General features: G+C 48.6%; 2 protein-coding genes across 7 annotated transcripts; both read right to left on the bottom strand.

The window, feature by feature from the left end:
- Window positions 1-1,702: 1,702 nt before the first annotated feature.
- On the bottom strand, window positions 1,703-10,456 carry MEAF6 (MYST/Esa1 associated factor 6). 6 transcript variants are annotated; one of them, XR_011560324.1, is made up of 8 exons: window positions 10,188-10,456; window positions 9,958-10,073; window positions 9,771-9,858; window positions 8,543-8,588; window positions 6,885-7,119; window positions 4,519-4,577; window positions 4,006-4,039; window positions 1,703-1,978 (listed from the first exon to the last, which is right to left on the bottom strand). XR_011560324.1 is itself a non-coding variant. In XM_070764456.1 (8 exons), the coding sequence occupies exons 1-8, from the start codon at window positions 10,290-10,292 to the stop codon at window positions 1,970-1,972; spliced, it is 663 nt and encodes a 220-aa protein (XP_070620557.1). In that variant the 5' UTR covers window positions 10,293-10,456; the 3' UTR covers window positions 1,703-1,969. The 6 variants fall into 6 exon arrangements, 4 of the variants coding, with proteins under 4 accessions (XP_070620557.1, XP_070620559.1, XP_070620558.1 ...); XR_011560325.1 differs by having other exon boundaries at window positions 6,885-7,074; XM_070764456.1 differs by lacking the exon at window positions 4,519-4,577 and adding an exon at window positions 4,721-4,750.
- Window positions 10,457-11,557: 1,101 nt separating this feature from the next.
- On the bottom strand, window positions 11,558-17,050 carry SNIP1 (Smad nuclear interacting protein 1). Its single transcript, XM_070764156.1, has 4 exons — window positions 16,829-17,050; window positions 16,623-16,731; window positions 15,343-15,923; window positions 11,558-12,148 (listed from the first exon to the last, which is right to left on the bottom strand). The coding sequence occupies exons 1-4, from the start codon at window positions 16,897-16,899 to the stop codon at window positions 11,878-11,880; spliced, it is 1,032 nt and encodes a 343-aa protein (XP_070620257.1). The 5' UTR covers window positions 16,900-17,050; the 3' UTR covers window positions 11,558-11,877.
- Window positions 17,051-17,108: the final 58 nt, after the last annotated feature.

The raw sequence follows: 17,108 nt of genomic DNA, 5'->3' as shown, positions 1-17,108 counted from the left end.
TCCAACATTATCACATGTCTAACCCGATAACATGTCAAAAGGACAGAAAGGCTACTGAGCATGGAAGGATGGTTATTCTGAGGAACACCTGTCCAGAAGTAAAGACTCACTGAGAGGGGTCCCAGTCGACACCTCTGGGAATCTGGCAAAGCAAGAGACCCTCCCCTCCAGGGAAACTCCAGAAAGCCCCCGCCCCCATTTCTGCCCCAAAACACCCCACCTTTCCTATGGGTGGCTGAGAAGAGAAGCAGGCTCTGGAATCCGTGCACAATTTCACTACCTGCCCAGGTGCAGTAGCAGAATTGCCCTGGACTCCATGGTTACAGCACTGAAACACAGGTGCACCTGCGTGTCCGCGCATGATTTCACTACCTGTCCAGGTGCAGTAGCAGAATTGTGCTGGATTCCACTAGCGCTCAGAGCCATCAGGGTGAGAAGCAGGCTCTGGAATCCTTGGCTTGACTTTCTCTGGGAGGCTGAATTCACCCACCACCAGAGGCCAAGTTTATCTGTACATTTCTGTACTGCAACAAGCCTTCATAGTTCATAAACCAGACTTCACTTATTAGATTTTTATTCCGTTACACTTTATAATTTATAAAGCATACCTGATATTTCTTCCACCTGCTATTTTCCCCAGAGCCCAAGGAGGTGGATTGGGCTGAGGCAGCACTATTTATTTATTTATTATTATTTATTAATTAGATTTGTATGCCGCCCCTCTCCATAGACTCGTAGCACTAGCACTCGAGTTCCCCAGTTTCTAGCTTGGTGCCCTCACCACTAGGCCAGACTATGCTTTAATACTTATGCAACAGCAATATCTCCGGGACCGCCTTCTGCCGCACGAATCCCAGCGACCAGTTAGGTCCCACAGAGTGGATCTTCTCCGGGTCCTGTCAACTAAACAATGTCGTTTGGCGGGACCCAGGGGAAGAGCCTTCTCTGTGGTGGCCCTGGCCCTCAGGAACCAACTCCCCCCAGAGATTAGAACTGCCCCCACCCTCCTAGCCTTTCGTAAGCTCCTTAAAACCCACTTCTGTCGTCAGGCATGGGGGAATTGATACTTTCCCTCCCCCTAGGCTTATAAAATGTATGCATGGTATGCTAGTACGTATGATTGGTTTCTAAATTGGGGTTTTAAATTAACTTAAACTTAAATATTAGATTTGTTTACATTGTACTATTTTTGCTGTGAGCCGCCCCGAGTCTGCGGAGAGGGGCGGCATACAAATCTGATTAATAAATAAATAAATAAATAAATCACTGCAATTTAGGATATCCCCTAATATTGGTTTACTCAACCACCTGTGGCTCTACGTGCAGCCACAAAACTATCTAAAGCAGTGTTTCCCAACCTTGGCCACTTGAAGATATTTGGACTTCAACTTGCCAAGGTTGGGAAACGCTGATCTAGGCAAATAAGAAAGACTAGAAGAAAGGAAGAAATGATTTGGCAGAACGCTCATTGAGATCCAAACATCTTCAAGTTGCCATGGTTGGGAAACACTGATCTGAAGTGAACGTGGATGTTTTATTTACAATAAGGAGCCATAGTTATTAAAAAGGAGACCGCTTGCCCCACACATCCATGTTTATCCCTCAAGTTAGCAGGCGTTTCAGAGTAAAATCAAACCATCTTTTTCCATTTTAAAAAAAAAACCTATTTGGGCTCTGGAGAATAAAAGTGTCCAGCAGACAATTTGTCTTCACCTTTAACAAATGGAAAATTAAATAAAGTTTATTCTTTTCTTTAAAAAAAAAAGAGCCAAATACATAAGACCAAACAATTCAACCAGAAGATGGCAGAAGGTAGAGAGGACTTAACTTCCATGGGTTTTATGCATGATGAATTGGCAGCAGCTGTTCCAGCTGCAGGAAAGAGCCGGGCTTGTGCTTATTCAGTCTCTTGGGAGGAAAGGAAGGAAGGCAGGAGAAAAGTTCCTGGAAGATCCAGTCTGGATGACCACTAGTACTCCTGTGGGCACAAGGGAAGAGTGAATCACTGGTGATGCCAGGAGAAACCAGAGAACTTTCCACCCATGGGAGCTGAGAAACATAGAAACATAGAAGACTGACGGCAGAAAAAGACCTCCTGGTCCATCTAGTCTGCCCTTATACTATTTCCTGTATTTTATCCTAGGATGGATATATGTTTATCCCAGGCATGTTTCAACTCAGTTACTGTGGATTTATCTACCACGTCTGCTGGAAGTTTGTTCCAAGGATCTACTACTCTTTCAGTGAAATAATACTTTTATGTATGCTCTCAGCGTACATAAAAGAATCAACAATTAGCCATGCAATAATATTTCAGAAGTGGGAAGCCCCATAATAAAAATACTAATTTGGAATTCCAAATTAATATATAAACTGTATACTACAAAACCTCATTCTCTTTCCAGCAAACACAAAGTTAAGGAACAGTTTTTGGCATCGGAGTTCATGAAATAGGTAAAAGATAGAAACATAGAAACATAGAAGTCTGATGGCAGAAAAAGACCTCATGGTCCATCTAGTCTGCCCTTATACTATTTTCTGTATTTTATCTTAGGATGGATATATGTTTATCCCAGGCCTGTTTAAATTCAGTTACTGTGGATTTACCAACCATGTCTGCTGGAAGTTTGTTCCAAGGATCTACTACTCTTTCAGTAAAATAATATTTTCTCATGTTGCTTTTGATCTTTCCCCCAACTAAGTTCAGATTGTGTCCCCTTGTTCTTGTGTTCACTTTCCTATTAAAAACACTTCCCTCCTGAACCTTATTTAACCCTTTAACATATTCAAATGTTTCGATCATATCCCCCCTTTTCCTTCTGTCCTCCAGACTATACAGATTGAGTTCATGAAGTCTTTCCTGATACGTTTTATGCTTAAGACCTTCCACCATTCTTGTAGCCTGTCTTTGGACCCATTCAATTTTATCAATCTTTTTGTAGGTGAGGTCTCCAGAACTGAACACAGTATTATTCCAAATGGGGTCTCAGCAGCATTACAAGGTGCCTGCAGGAGTAGGACACAGCCAACCCTGGAAAACCCTGATTTGATCAAGGAAATGGAGCCCCCTCCTTTATGAAACCAGGTTGCAACACCTTGGTCTCTTCAGCCTTGGAAGACGGCATTTAAGGGGTGACTTGATCGAAGTGTATAAAATCATGCAGGGGATAGAAAAGGTGGATAGAGAAAAGATTGTTTTCTCTATCCCACAATACTAAGACGAGGGGACACTCCCTAAAGCTCATAGGTAAGAAAGTGAGGACGAATCAAGGGAAATATTTCTTCACCCAGAGGGTCCTTGGTTGATGGAATTCCCTTCCAGAAGAGGTCGTGACAGCTGTCAGCCTTGATAGCTTCAAGGCAGGATTAGACAGATTCATGGATGCCAAGTGTATCATTGGTGGTGATTGAAACGGATGTCCATGTGCTGCCTCTATGTTGGTTGAGACAGGCAGGATTGCCTTGGGTACCATTTGTTGGGGGTCAAGGGAAAGGGATGTTTTTGCCTTCTCTTTCTGCTCAAAATCCCCATGGACAATTGGTGGACTACTGTGGGACACAGAAGGCTTTGGCCTGATTCAGCAGGGCTCGTCTTAGGTTCTAACCTTGCTCCAAACTCCAATCACACTCCCCTCTGACAATGCTGTCCTTCAACCATCCAAAGCAGAGGCTGCAAGGAGGACACTCTTCTCCCTATTAAGCAAACTTCACCTCAACCCTACCCAGTAACTGAAAGATGGCAGGTCGTTGGGGGAAAGATGAGAAGTAACATGAGAAAATATTATTTGACTGAAAGAGTAGTAGATCCTTGGAACAAACTTCCAGCAGACGTGGTTGGTAAATCCACAGTAACTGAATTTAAACATGCCTGGGATAAACATCCATCCACCCTAAGATAAAACACAGGAAATAGTATAAGGGCAGACTAGATGGACCAGGAGGTCTTTTTCTGCCGTCAGTCATCTATGTTTCTATGTTGGGAAGAAAAACGGGAGGGACACTTACAGCTCGCGGTTTCTTGTTCAACTTGAGATCAATCCTGCAATGGGAGGAAGGAAGAAGGGAATGTTAGCCTATCAGTGGCTAAAAGGGCAGCCTCTCCCGTAGCAGCAAAGGGACAAGCCTGATAGGAGCGCTGCCAACCCACCTCCCAAAGCAGATTCCACCCAACCATCAGAAGAAACACATTAGAGTGTTAGGCAGCATCCAAAGACCATGGGGACACGTCAACTGCAGGGTTAGCATGTTAAAGATAGAACTTGGAGGAGGAGGAAGAGGAAGAGGAGGAGGCAGCAAGAGGAGGAAATGGTAGCCAGATAATTTAGCGGCACCAGTAAGAACCAAATTGTATTTTCTGCATTTGAGAAACTGCCTTATCTGCCGGCCTCAGAAGCCCAAGCAACAAAAATCAATTTTCAGAATTCAGTAGAAGTGTGTCTACTTTTCGAAGGGACATAAGGAAGCAAAGAGGGAAGCCGAATGAGGTTTTTTAGCCAAGATTATCAAATAAAAAGTTACCTCCGTTGTGCTTTTGTCTGTATTTTTAAAACCTTGCCAGCCTAACCTAATATACATACCTACAATTAAACAGATAAACTATGGATTAGAATAGTTTGGAAAGCGCGCGCGGGGAGGTTGCAGGAGGGTGGCGGGGGGGGAAAGTCTACACACACGGACATTCACAGCACAAAAAACTATGTCAAATCAAGTCAGAACTTACTCAAAGTCATAATCAAACATGCCAGACGGGCTGAGGAGCAGCATTCAAAGAGAAGAAAGCAATAGAAATTAATACACTAAGGAATTAAATCAATTAGTCGATTAGCCACCCTAGCGAAGTTCAAAAAATAAAAAAGAGCAACTGACACATCGATTGCAATCTTTAAATATAAAACCCACCCAAGACCGCCACCACCCCCACTCCCCCAGAGGTCTGCTACCCTAAATAACTCTGTGACACTGCAAGGGACAAATATGAGCCACCTTGGAAAGAGCACAGCCAACAGCCAGGTTGGGAAGGGGTGGGCACGATCCTGGCTGGACTGCCTGGGCAGAAGGGAAGAAAATGGAAATGGAGGAGACTTTCCCCGGCTTCTGGGTCCTTCCTGGCCCAGTGCCCGGCCTTGAGAAGGGAGAAGACCAGCCTGGATTGGGGAGAATGCTGGGCAAGGAAGGGGCACCAGCCAAGAGGGCCTGCTTTCACTTTCTGGGGTAGCTCTGGTGCTGAGAAGACTCTGCTTCTCAAATCCAGCCCAACCTACGTCTCCTGACCTGTGAACGGGAAGTTCTGGCATCTTTCAGGACAGAATATTCAGGCTTGAGCCTTTGGTCTATTGGTACTTCCTGCCTTGAAGGCCAATATCCATTTACAGTGGTACCTCTACTTAAGAACCCCTCTACTTTTCTAGAACTTTTCGAGAGAAGAACCGGGTGTTCAAGATTTTTTTGCCTCTTCTCAAGAACCATTTTAGACTTACAAACCCGAGCCTGGAAAAATTTCCCAGGAAATTTGAGAGCGGCACAAAGGCCCGGCCAGTTTCCTGCCATTCCCCCTTTAATCTCTGGCTTTTCTGGGCTGCCAGAGGAGCCTTTCGGTGGCGCTTAAGGAGGCTTTGGCAGTCCAGAGCAAACTAAACAATGTCGTCTGGCGGGACCCAGGGGAGGAGCCTTCTCTGTGGCGGCCCCGACCCTCTGGAAGCAGCTTCCCCCGGAGATTGGGATTGCCCCCGCCCTCCTTGTCTTTCGCAAACTCCTTAAAACCCACCTCTGCAGTCAGGCATGGGGGAATTGAGACATCTCCCCCAGGCCTATATAGTTTCATGTATGGTATGCTTGTGTTGTATGTTCTTTTAAATAATGGGGTTTTAGATTTTTAAATATTAGATTTTGTTCTCTGTACATTGTTTTATTATTGTTGTAAGTCGCCCCGAGTCTGCGGAGAGGGGTGGCATACAAATCTAATAAATAATAATAATAATAATAAAAGTATTTTCCTTTCTCTGGGCTCTTGGAAAGGGAATAAACCTCTGCCAGCGCCCAGAGAAAAGAAACACTCCCTTCGCTCTGGGCAGTGACTGTCCTCCTCCTCTTCTTCCTCCTCCTCTTCTTCCTCCTCCTCCTCCCACCCAAATTCCGAGCTTTTATTTATTTCCTAATAGGTTTGCACAAATTATTTGCTTTTACACTGATTCCTATGGGAGAAATTGCTTCTACTTACAAACTTTCCTACTTAAGAACCTGGTCACGGAACGAATTAAGTTCTAAAGTAGAGGGACCACTGTATTTGAAAGTTCCCAATTCTCAATAGGGAGTGCCTCACTACCCCAAGAGGGTTGTCGCCAGACACTTGCAACTTAAACAAAATACACATAACAAGACCACATCCCATTTCTCCTCTTCGTACCTTCACAATGTCATTTTCAAGGCTACCTGACTGCTGGGGAAGCCCCTTCCTTGTATTAAGCATAGCGCAGGCTGTGCATCGAAGCAGTTCACGGCTTTAGCAGCATTTCTGGGTAAACCTGCCAACCCAACTGGCTGTGTCTTTAGGAGAAGAGGGGATGTCCTTGGGAAACTGTTACTGATTTATAAATGTCCTTGGGGTAGAAGACCGTGGCCAGACTCTGCACCCTTTTTCCCCCTGAACCCCAAGAGAGTCCCTCAGCTGGGGATCCGCTGCCAGATTTAAAGGCCCACTTGGCCACTGAGCTCACGGGGAGGGGCAAACTCTGACCCCAACGCGCCTTGTCGGTGGGATGACCGGACGCAGCAATGTTGAACTACGACTGTCCGATAGAAAAGGAACCCGCTTCCTTCTCCAGAGGCCCAGGTGGTTGCAGCCAGAGACCTGGAGAAAGAAGTGGCTCGAGAGTCTCCCAGCTCACCTGTGTCGGTTTTTATTCTTCCGCTTTTTGTGGCTACTGTGGTGGCTCCCCGAGGCCGAAGAGGCTGCTTTCTGGGGCTTCACCCCCTGGACGGACCCGTCCAGCTCTTCCACCTCTTCCTGGCTCGGCTCGTTTTCTTGGTTGTGAAAATCCGGGGAAGTGTCGCTCTCGGTGCCGCTGCCGGGCTCGCCTGGAGGGAGAGAGGCAGCACCCCCAAGCTTGGCCACCCAGTGTTCTGTCCGGCCCAGATAATTAGCAGCAGTTAAGCCCCAATGAAGACTCGGGAGCAAAGTCACTATGTACATTGGTCTATTTACAAAGAAACATGCTAGAAACAGCAGTGAAATCAGAGGAATATCGGTTCTAATGACAAAAGTCCAGTGTTATCGGCACAGTTGACAACAAGCATCCTAAAGAAAGTCATAAATTCAAGTTTTTAATTCTCGGCGTGGGCAGGTACTCACATGCCTTCCCAAACTAGGATTGCAGGGCTGCAGAAGGATTTGAGAGAGAGAGAGACGCTTTGGGTGTTAGTTCTCTCTCTCTATATGGGAACGTTGAACTTCTGCACCAGAAATTCCCATCATCCACCCCTTTTATACTATCAGTGATGACAAGCTGTGCATTGGTTGCCGATCAGTTTCTGGTCACAATTCAAAGTGTTGGTTATGACCTATAAAGCCCTTCATGGCACCGGACCAGAATACCTTCGGGACCGCCTTCTGCTGCACGAATCCCAGCGACCGGTTTGGTCCTACAGAGTTGGCCTTCTCCGGGTCCCGTCGACTAAACAATGTTGTCTGGCGGGACCCAGGGGAAGAGCCTTCTCTGTGGCGGCTCCGACCCTCTGGAACCAGCTCCCCCGAGATTAGGATTGCCCCCACCCTCCTTGCCTTTCGCAAACTCCTTAAAACCCACCTCTGCCGTCAGGCATGGGGGAACTGAAACATCTCCCCCTTGCCCATGTTGTTTTGGTGTTAGATTGATTGTGTGCTTGTTTTTTTAATATTCTGGGGTTGTTTTTTATGAATTTTTTAGCTTAAAATTGTAATTGGATTGGTGGGTATTTGGATTGGTTATTATGTATTGTTTTTACCATTGTTGTGAGCCGCCCCGAGTTTGCGGAGAGGGGCGGCATATAAATCCAATAAATAATAATTAATAATAATAGAAATATTCAATGCCTAGATCTATGTTGCCAGAGATATTCTTGTCTCCCTCGCATTGCTCTTACTCTGGCATCTAATATTGGGTCCACAATATCCCCCTCCTCATCTGACTCTGACATCACCACAGCTGGGGGGTCTGCAACCTCTGGGGTGTCCCCAGGCCCTAACTCTCCCTCACTCTCACTTTCCGATTCCTCTGACAAACACACTGGCTTAGGATACCCAGACGGGCCCGGTTCATTCTCCTTGAAGTCTGTGACCAAAGGAGCCAGATGCGAGTTGAGCACAACACCCAGAACTGGGCAAAAGGGCCAAGGGGAGCAGGGAGGGGCAGGATACATTCTCAGACTTACGCTTCTCACCAAATTGGGGGTGTTCCTTGGTGGGGTGCGAATGTTTGGTGGTGGGCACTTCTCACTGTTTTATGTTGTGTGTGTACTGATATTTTTAAAAATCAATTTAAAAAAATAATTTAAAAAAAAGACTTACGCTTCTCAATCAGCTGGTCCTGAACTCCAGCCAAGGCACTGACCGCCTGGGGGGGGTGCAGAAGAGAGGCAGGAGGTCAATGGGAGTAGCCCAACACTTGCCGCGTCCCCAGAGGAGGGCTGCTAAGGTGGAACGGTGATGTGTACTCATCCCCATGACTCTGAGTGGCAGTAGAGTCCAGTGCAATTCTGCTACTGCACCTGGGCAGGGAGTGATATCATGTGCAGGCACGCAGGTGCGCCACAGGTAGTATGCCACAGGACACGCAGGTGTGCCCAGGTTCAGTAGCAGAATTGCGCTGGACTCCATGGTTACTGTGCTGAAATATAGATGTCCCCATGTGTCCGCACATGATTTTGCTACCTGCCCAAGTGCAGTTGCAGAATTCCACTGGACTCCACAGCTACCGCGTGGAAACACAGGTGCACCTGTGTGTTCACGTGCAGTTTTATTACTTGCCCAGGTGCAGAAGCAGAATTGTGCTAGACTCCACGGTTACTGCATGGAAACACAGGCGCACCTGCGTGTCCGCATGCGATTTTGCTACCTGCCCAGGTGCAGAAGCAGAATTGCTCTGGACTCCACAGCTACTGTGTGAAAACACAGGTGCACCTGTGTGTCCATGTGTGGTTTTGCTACCTGCCCAGTTGCAGAAACAGAATTGCCCTGGACTCCACAGTTACCGCACCATAAAACAGGCGCACCTGAGTGTCCACATGTGATTTCAGTCCCTGCCCAGCTGCAGAAGCAGAATTGCCCTGGACTCCACAGTTACCGCACCATAAAACAGGCGCACCTGAGTGTCCACATGTGATTTCAGTCCCTGCCCAGCTGCAGAAGCAGAATTGCCCTGGACTCCACAGTTACCGCACCATAAAACAGGCGCACCTGAGTGTCCACATGTGATTTCAGTCCCTGCCCAGCTGCAGAAGCAGAATTGCCCTGGACTCCACAGTTACCGCACCATAACCCAGGTGCACCTGAGTGTCCACATGTGATTTCAGTCCCTGCCCAGCTGCAGAAGCAGAATTGCCCTGGACTCCACAGTTACTGTGCAGAAACAGAGGCGCACATGTGTGTCCGTGCGCAATTTCGCTCCCTGTCCAGGTGCAGAGGCAGAATTGCGCTGGACTCCGCTATGGGGGGGAGTTGAGCACAGGTCCCCGTTCCCCCTCAGCCTCCCCCTCTGCCCTCCCCCGCCCCCTGAGTGAGACCCCCCCTCACTCACCGCGGCCGAGGTGACCGAGGACTTGCTGAAGAGCCGCTCGGCTTCCTTGAACTTCCGGTTCCGACGGTCGTTCTTGCTGTTGGAGTTTCTGCGGGTGGGGGGGAGAAAGATGGGCAGCGGGGGGGGGGGTTGGGTGGCGCCCCTCTCCCTCCCTCCCCCTTACCCCCCCCTTCCCCCCCGCGCTCACTTCTGGTTGGTCAGGTAGCGGTCCCAGCCGCGGATGATGTTGCCGTACATCTGCGTGTCCTCCAGGTAGCTGCCCTCGAAGGCGTAGATCTGACGCTCCAGGTTGGCCAGCGTCTCCTGCGGGGGGAGGCAGGGGGGGCTAGCGTGGGGGGGGGACACACTCCCTGAGGGGCGGGGGTGCCCCCCTCCACGCCCCCCTCCCTCCCAGCCCCCTCCCCTCCCCTTCCTCACCGCCAGCTCCTGCTTGCGCTTCACCAGCTCGGCCAGCTCGCGGCGAGTGTCGGGGATCTGCGGCGGGGCGCCGGCCTTGGCGCCCGCCCCGTGCAACGCCGCCATGGCCCGCCCGAGCAGCCCCACCGCCACCACCAGGCCGGCGCGGGAGGACGAGGAGGAGGCGGGCGGGGGCGGAGCGTGGCGGGAACGGGGGGAGGAGGAGGAGCCGCGGCCTGGAGCGCCCTCGCCCGCCCGCCTTACTCACAGGCCGCCGCCTCCGCCGCCCCTCAGGCGCTGAGGAGGAAGTAGGCCGCGCCCGCCGGGGGTAGCTAGTCGCCTCAGCTGCGCCGCAAAGGCCGCTGGGGGAGCGAAGGCGGCCGGCCGGGAAGGCGCCTCGGCTCGACTTTTTCCCGGACAGGGAGGGGATTCACCCCCCCCCACAGACAAGGGCCCTCGCGAACTCGGGTGTTGCTGTAGGCGGGACGCCCCCCTCCCCCCGGGGCTCTGAGGCCTAGCCGAGTCCAGCGCAGTTCGGCCACGGCACCTGGGCAGGTAGAGAAATCGCAAGGGGACACACAGGTGCGCCACGGTTTCGCTACTCGCCCAGGGGCAGGGGCAGAATTGCGCTGGACTCCAAAGTTACCCGTGCAGAAACATGGGTGTCCCTCCCTGCGTGTCCGCGCATGATTTTGCTACCTGTACAGGGGCAGAATTGCCCTGGACTCCACAGTTACTGCACCATAACACAGGTGCACCTGCGTGTCCACATGCGATTTCAGTCCCTGCCCAGGTGCAGAAGCAGAATTGCCCTGGACTCCACAGTTACCGCACCATAACACAGGCGCACCTGAGTGTCCACATGCGATTTCAGTCCCTGCCCAGGTGCAGAAGCAGAATTGCCCTGGACTCCACAGTTACTGCACCATAACACAGGTGCACCTGCGTGTCCACATGCGATTTCAGTCCCTGCCCAGGTGCAGAAGCAGAATTGCCCTGGACTCCATGGTTACCTCATGGAAACACAGGCACAACTGCGTTTCCACACGAGATTTCTCCACCTGCCCAGGTGCAGTGGCAGAACTGCACTGGACTCCACAGTTACCTCATGGAAACACAGCTGCAACTGTGTGTCCACACGTGATTTCCCAGGTGCAGTAGAATTACATTGAACTCCATGGTTAGTTCATGGAAACACAGGTGCAACAGGTAGATTTCTCTACCTGCCCAGGTACAGTAGCCGAACTGCACTGGACTCCCGCTAGCCCTCAGAGCCCCAGGGGGGAGCACACCTCACTGCCCCACCTTAGCAGCCCACCTCTGGCTGCAGGTGCCGCAGAGGGAAGGAGATACGCAAAGAACACACACACACACACACAGAGGACTCTGTATTCTCTTAACCAAAAAGCATCTATTTTTAAACAAACTGCACAAGGAATTAAAAAAAGGAAAACAAGCAAAAGGGTCTATTAACTGTAAATGGTGGTCCTGCGTGTTCAGGGTGGTTGACCATGTTTTTTTTCATGAAACATGCACCGGAAAAAATTATCGGATGCCACTGACGCATCAAACTTTTAAAAATATACCCCAAAGCAAAAACGGGGTTCTTGGCCCATGTCTCGCCATCTCCGTCTGAGGGGCCTCCAGGTGTTAAGGCAGCGAGGGCCCCCAGAGCCTCCAAGGCTCCAATGTCCACCAGATGGATCCAGGTTTACTCGCTGTCGGCGCGACAGGTGGATTCTTCCTCCTCCTCCTCTTCCGTCTTCTGTCCACCCTCTGTGGCATCGGAGGACTCGTGGAGGAGGACGTATTCCCTGCTGCTGAAGCCAAATTTCAGCACATCCTTCTCTTTCAGTTCGTAATAGCGCTGAGATTCAATGCGCTGGTTATTCAGGAAGGTGCCGTTGCCTGAGCCGAGATCAATGATGTAGGGCTTCACCTTCCGACTGGCTGTGCCATCAGGACGGGTATACTGCACAAGCCTTGCAAAAGAGAAAAAGAGAAAAGAAACCCATGCCAGTTAATGCCCAAAATCTGGGAATACAGTGTTCCCTCGATTTCCACGGGTTCAAACTTTGCGAAGTCTATACCACGGTTTTTCAAAAATATTAATTTAAAAATACTTTGCGGTTTTTCCCCCTATACCAGGGTTTTTCCTGCCCGATGACGTCATATGTCATCACCAAACTTTCATCCACTTTTAATAAATATTTTTTTTAATAAACTTTAATAAAGAAACATGGTGAGTAATAATCTAAATGGTTGCTAAGGGAATGGGAAATTGCAATTCAGGGGTTTAAAGTGTTAAGGGAAGGCTTGGGATACTGTTCATAGCCAAAAATAGTGTATTTACTTCCGCATCTCTACTTTGCGGAAATTCAACTTTCGCGGTCGGTCTCGGAACGCACCCCCCGCGAAAATTGAGGGAACACTGTAGTTTGATTCACACGTACCTCTGAATTTGAATCCCTTCAGCCTCTCACACAGCTCTAGCGAGAGAGATGAAAACCACGGAAAATCCCTTTTTCATCCCACAGTTGGAGGCCTTTGTGCCCAGACGGGAGAAGGCAGTTCATGTCTTTAGTTTGAGTGGCTGCCTGACTCCCAGCAACTCTGGGTAAATTACAGTGAAATGAAAGGGGGGGGAAAGGCACATGTGCTAGGAACAAACTATGCAAGACATTCAAGACAAGTAAGAGGTTTAACCAGGCCACGAAGAGAGCCACGCTCTGAAAGACTTGTGGAAGAAGGGGTGAGACCAAACTGGGTTAAAATATGACATTCCTCAAGTGGCAGGTCCTGGTCTCCCAGTCTGGAGCCTCTTAAATATCCTGCTGGAGAAAAACTGCTGGAACGCCTAACACTAACCCTTGACGGGCCCTGCCTTCCTCTCCTCTTATAAAAATAACCTTCTCCATCTCAGGAAGGGGTGAACTGTCCTCCACCGGATGCTCTAGGTAGCCTGGCCATGGGCGAGGGATGGTAGGAATGAGCCCTTGTTTCCCCCCTTGGTTGCTAACACTTTCTTCTCTATTCTTTTGGAAAGCCAAGGGAGGGGCCTTCTGCTGGTTCTCCTCCCCACCTATTTCTCTTCCCAAAGTCAGGCTCGTGAAGCCAATGAATTTTCACTTCTTCTCAGCAGTGGGGATTTTTTTCCTTCTAAAAGCTACCCCCTTTTCCACAGGTATTCTTGACATGGGGTGATTGGGGCCAAAATCTGGTCATAAGTTACTGCAGTTATAAAGAAGCCATGTTTTTCTGATATTTTTCCTGGCAATTGTTTATTAAATCACCAGGGATTGTGAAGCAAACTCAATTTCCACAAATTGAGACCCTGGGAACCATAATCGGTCATGAATGCAAGCTGTTTGCCAAGCATTCAAGGCCAAGATAACTCCAAATGGTCTGAAAATAACTTGATAGGTGGAAGACTACCTCCATCTATCACAGATTCTTTTAGCTGCTTTTTAGGCAAGCAATTCATTCAAATCCCTCCTAAGGACCATCTTCGGCAGTCCAGCTTTCAAGACTGCCCTTCAGTTCTCTCCACAGTTCTCTATCCTTTAATTAGCGATTATTTTCTCCTGCTTGATTTGTCACTATTTTCTTGTGAAACAAACTGTTAAACAAATCACCAGGGTTGTGATTTTCCCACCAACTGTGGCCAAAACAGCATATTATTATTATTATTATTATTATTATTATTATTATTATTATTTTGACTTTTATGCCGGCCAATCCCAAAGGACTCAGGGCGGCATAAAAGTCAAATAAATAATAATAATAACCATGTCAATAAAGCTTAAAGAAGACCAGGAAGCAAAAAGTACACACAGAGTCATCAAGGAAGAATATAAACAGATAGAATTACTGCATAGAGAATAAGTCAGAAAAGAATTTATTTGGGCAAGAAATCCTACTAGGTTCTCTGGAAGAATTGTCAAAGAAGCCAGCAGGACACCAGCAGGTAATCACTTTACCTGGCAATCAGTTTTCTCCAGTAAGACAACAGAAAACTGCCCGAGGGCCAAGAGTGTGTAGATGGAAACTGACAGAAATACAATCAAGATGCATTTAGCTATTTAACGCAGAGCTATAAGGACCTTGACAACAATGAGATGGTTATCAGAAGTCAACACCTCAAGAGCAACTTTGCTAGGCTAACTTTATCTCACATTTTGATCAGGTAACCAGTGTTTGGTAGTGGAAGCCCTTTGGCAAAAAAGCATCTTGATCTCAGGAACCTATCTGATATAAAGCCCTAGGACAAGCTGCTTTGCAAGCCAGCTAAGTGTAAATCATATCCCAAAAATGCTTGTCAATCATTATCACACTAAAAAGATAAAGTGGACAGCTATGGACCAGAATAGAAGTGCATCATCTGTTATCCTCTATTCATCAAAGTTTGTCTTCATTGGGGAAAAAATGGTAGGAATTTTTATCAATTTGCAGAATATATAAAATTGGATAGATAGCTTATATCTAAGAGACAAAAATAATATAATGTTGAAAAGTTGGAGAAACAGGCCAAAGGTATCATAACAAGATTTAACAGAGACAAACGAATAGGTTCAGATCAGGAGATCTCTAGCTTTATAGCAATAATATAGATCATTCCTCCATCTTGGTGCTTATGGACCACTCAGCGGCTTTTGAGTGGGGAGTGGGAGGAACCGTTTTACGGTGGTTCTCTTCCTACCTCTCCAGTCAGTCGCAGTCGGTGTTGGTGGGAAGACAGAGGTTGACCCCTAGGCCCCTCCTTTGCGGGGTAGTGCAGGATTCCGTTCTCTCTCCACTCCTATTTAACATCTACATGAAACTACTGGGTGAGATCATCCATCGACACGGGGTGAGGTACCAGCAATATGCTGATGATACCCAGCTATACATCTCCATCCCGCGTCAGTTCAGTGAAGCTGTGGATGCGATGGGTTGGTGCCTGGAGGCTGTGAGGCTCTAGAGGTCAGAGTTGGTGTGGGATAGAGGCTGTTGCTGCTTTTGTTGCTACCACAACCACCTAAATAGGTAGTGGGAGGGCAGAATAGGAAGCCAGCTGCCTGCCCATCAAATTCACTCAAAACCTCCCAGGATGTTGTGGCCCACGCTTGAAAAATCTTGCCATAAGCAGCTAATCCCACTTCCCACTTCACCTCAACCCTCTGGATCCGTAACTTACCGGTACTGAAAAACAGCATGTTGTTTAGAGCACGAGGGGTGGTCAATAGGGATATCAGCAATGCGCCGGTGCCTTCCCAACAGATACGCACTCTGCCGGTGAATATACATAACGGGAAGAACCTCGTCATTCTTGAAAGGATATAAGCGCCATCGCTTTTTGGGAATGCGTGCTTCCGGGGGTTCACTGTATTTGATCACAACACCACGAAAGGTATTGGAATCCTCCAAAAGAGCCCCAGATAGTTCAAAACTTGGTTTTTCCTTCTTGCTGGCCTCCTTGTCCGTATTCTTGTTGCTGGGCCCTTTTCCTTCACTGTTTTCCTCATCTCCACTTGCTTCCATCTGTTGGCGATGTTGCCGCCGCCTCTCGTTATAGAATTCCCTTTCTGCCTGCTGTTCCAGGAGATGGTGGGCATCCTGTTTTCTTCCACGACTCTCGGCCTGTTCCTTAGTGAGTTTCCTTCGACCTGAATGATCCCGGTACCTCTCTCTACTGCTTTTCTGTTGCCTACGTTCAAGCTCTGAGCGGTCTTGATTCTGCCGCTCTTCATGTCCCCTCCGAGAATGATCCTCCGGCTCCTATAACAGTGGAGGGATAAATAGATAGCTACAACTGGAACTCGGGAATAAAGATCAATATTCTTGAATTCCCAGCTATATTTTATAAATGTTCACTGTTATTCCAATAATGCTTGAAATACATGGCCATAAAGCATCTCTAACATTTGAACTACTGAACGCTCAAGTGTAACAGAATGATAGGCCTAATGGCCTAATGTAGTTGTACTGATTAAATAAATAAATACATACACATAATTCAGGTAACGAGTAAGAGAATATAAACACAAATGGATAAGCAGTAATAGTTTCCCACATATTAACTTCTGTATGTTTCAAGGCTACTCAATCATATATCTATACGCTTATAAGTATAATTAACTACCACTAATCTATTTTGCTTAAATCACATCCTATCCCTTTGAATAATAAATATTATATACAGATGTTAATAAGGAAGGTAATAGAATGGCTTATGGTTTGTAAATAAGAAAAGTGAACAATATTTGTTTTAGTCTTTTGTATTTATGTAAAAACCAATAAATAAACCTTTTTTAAAAACGATCCCGTGTAACTGAATGGTGGGCCTAATGGCTAAGGCCGGAGGGGCAAGGGAAATGCCTGGCACCGAGACCCAGGCCCGACACCAGCCGACACCCCTACGACCCTGAACCCAGCACATGCGGCCTGGCGCCTGGAAAGTTACCGACAGCTGTGTACCTGCTTTATCCTGACCCCGGCGTGTCGCGGACTCCGGCTGCGCTTCTCCCGGGGCAGCGGCGACCTGCTCCTCTTGCCCGACGAGCGGTGCTTCTTCCTCGACTGCGACCTTCCAACGACACAAGCCCCGTCAGGCACCGAGCTCGAGCCCGCCATCTCCTGCCCCCATCCCCGCCCCCCGGCCCGCCCCGGCCCTTGGCGCTCACCTATCGGCCTCGCGGGGGCTTCCCCGCGGGCTGCGCTTTCGGTGCCTCCGCCGCCGCTCTAACTCCTCCATGGCGCCTCACCGGTTCTCAGTTCCTGGTTTCCGCCTCTATGCCACCGCCGCCCTCTGCACGGCCCGGAAGTGCTCGACCAAGTGCTTCCGCCCTTCACGGCGGCGTGACTTGTGCGTCTCGTGAGCGCGACGCGGCTCGCTATTGGCCGGGGCCGGGGGGGCGGGTTTCTTGCATCATGGCGGGCGAGGGGGCCTTTGTGCGCCTGCGC

Source organism: Erythrolamprus reginae, chromosome 11 (genome assembly GCF_031021105.1).
Source record: "Erythrolamprus reginae isolate rEryReg1 chromosome 11, rEryReg1.hap1, whole genome shotgun sequence".
NCBI classification, from domain to species: domain Eukaryota; kingdom Metazoa; phylum Chordata; class Lepidosauria; order Squamata; family Dipsadidae; genus Erythrolamprus; species Erythrolamprus reginae.
The sequence above is the reverse complement of the archived record's forward strand: the minus strand, read 5'-3'. Positions and strand labels throughout refer to the sequence as shown.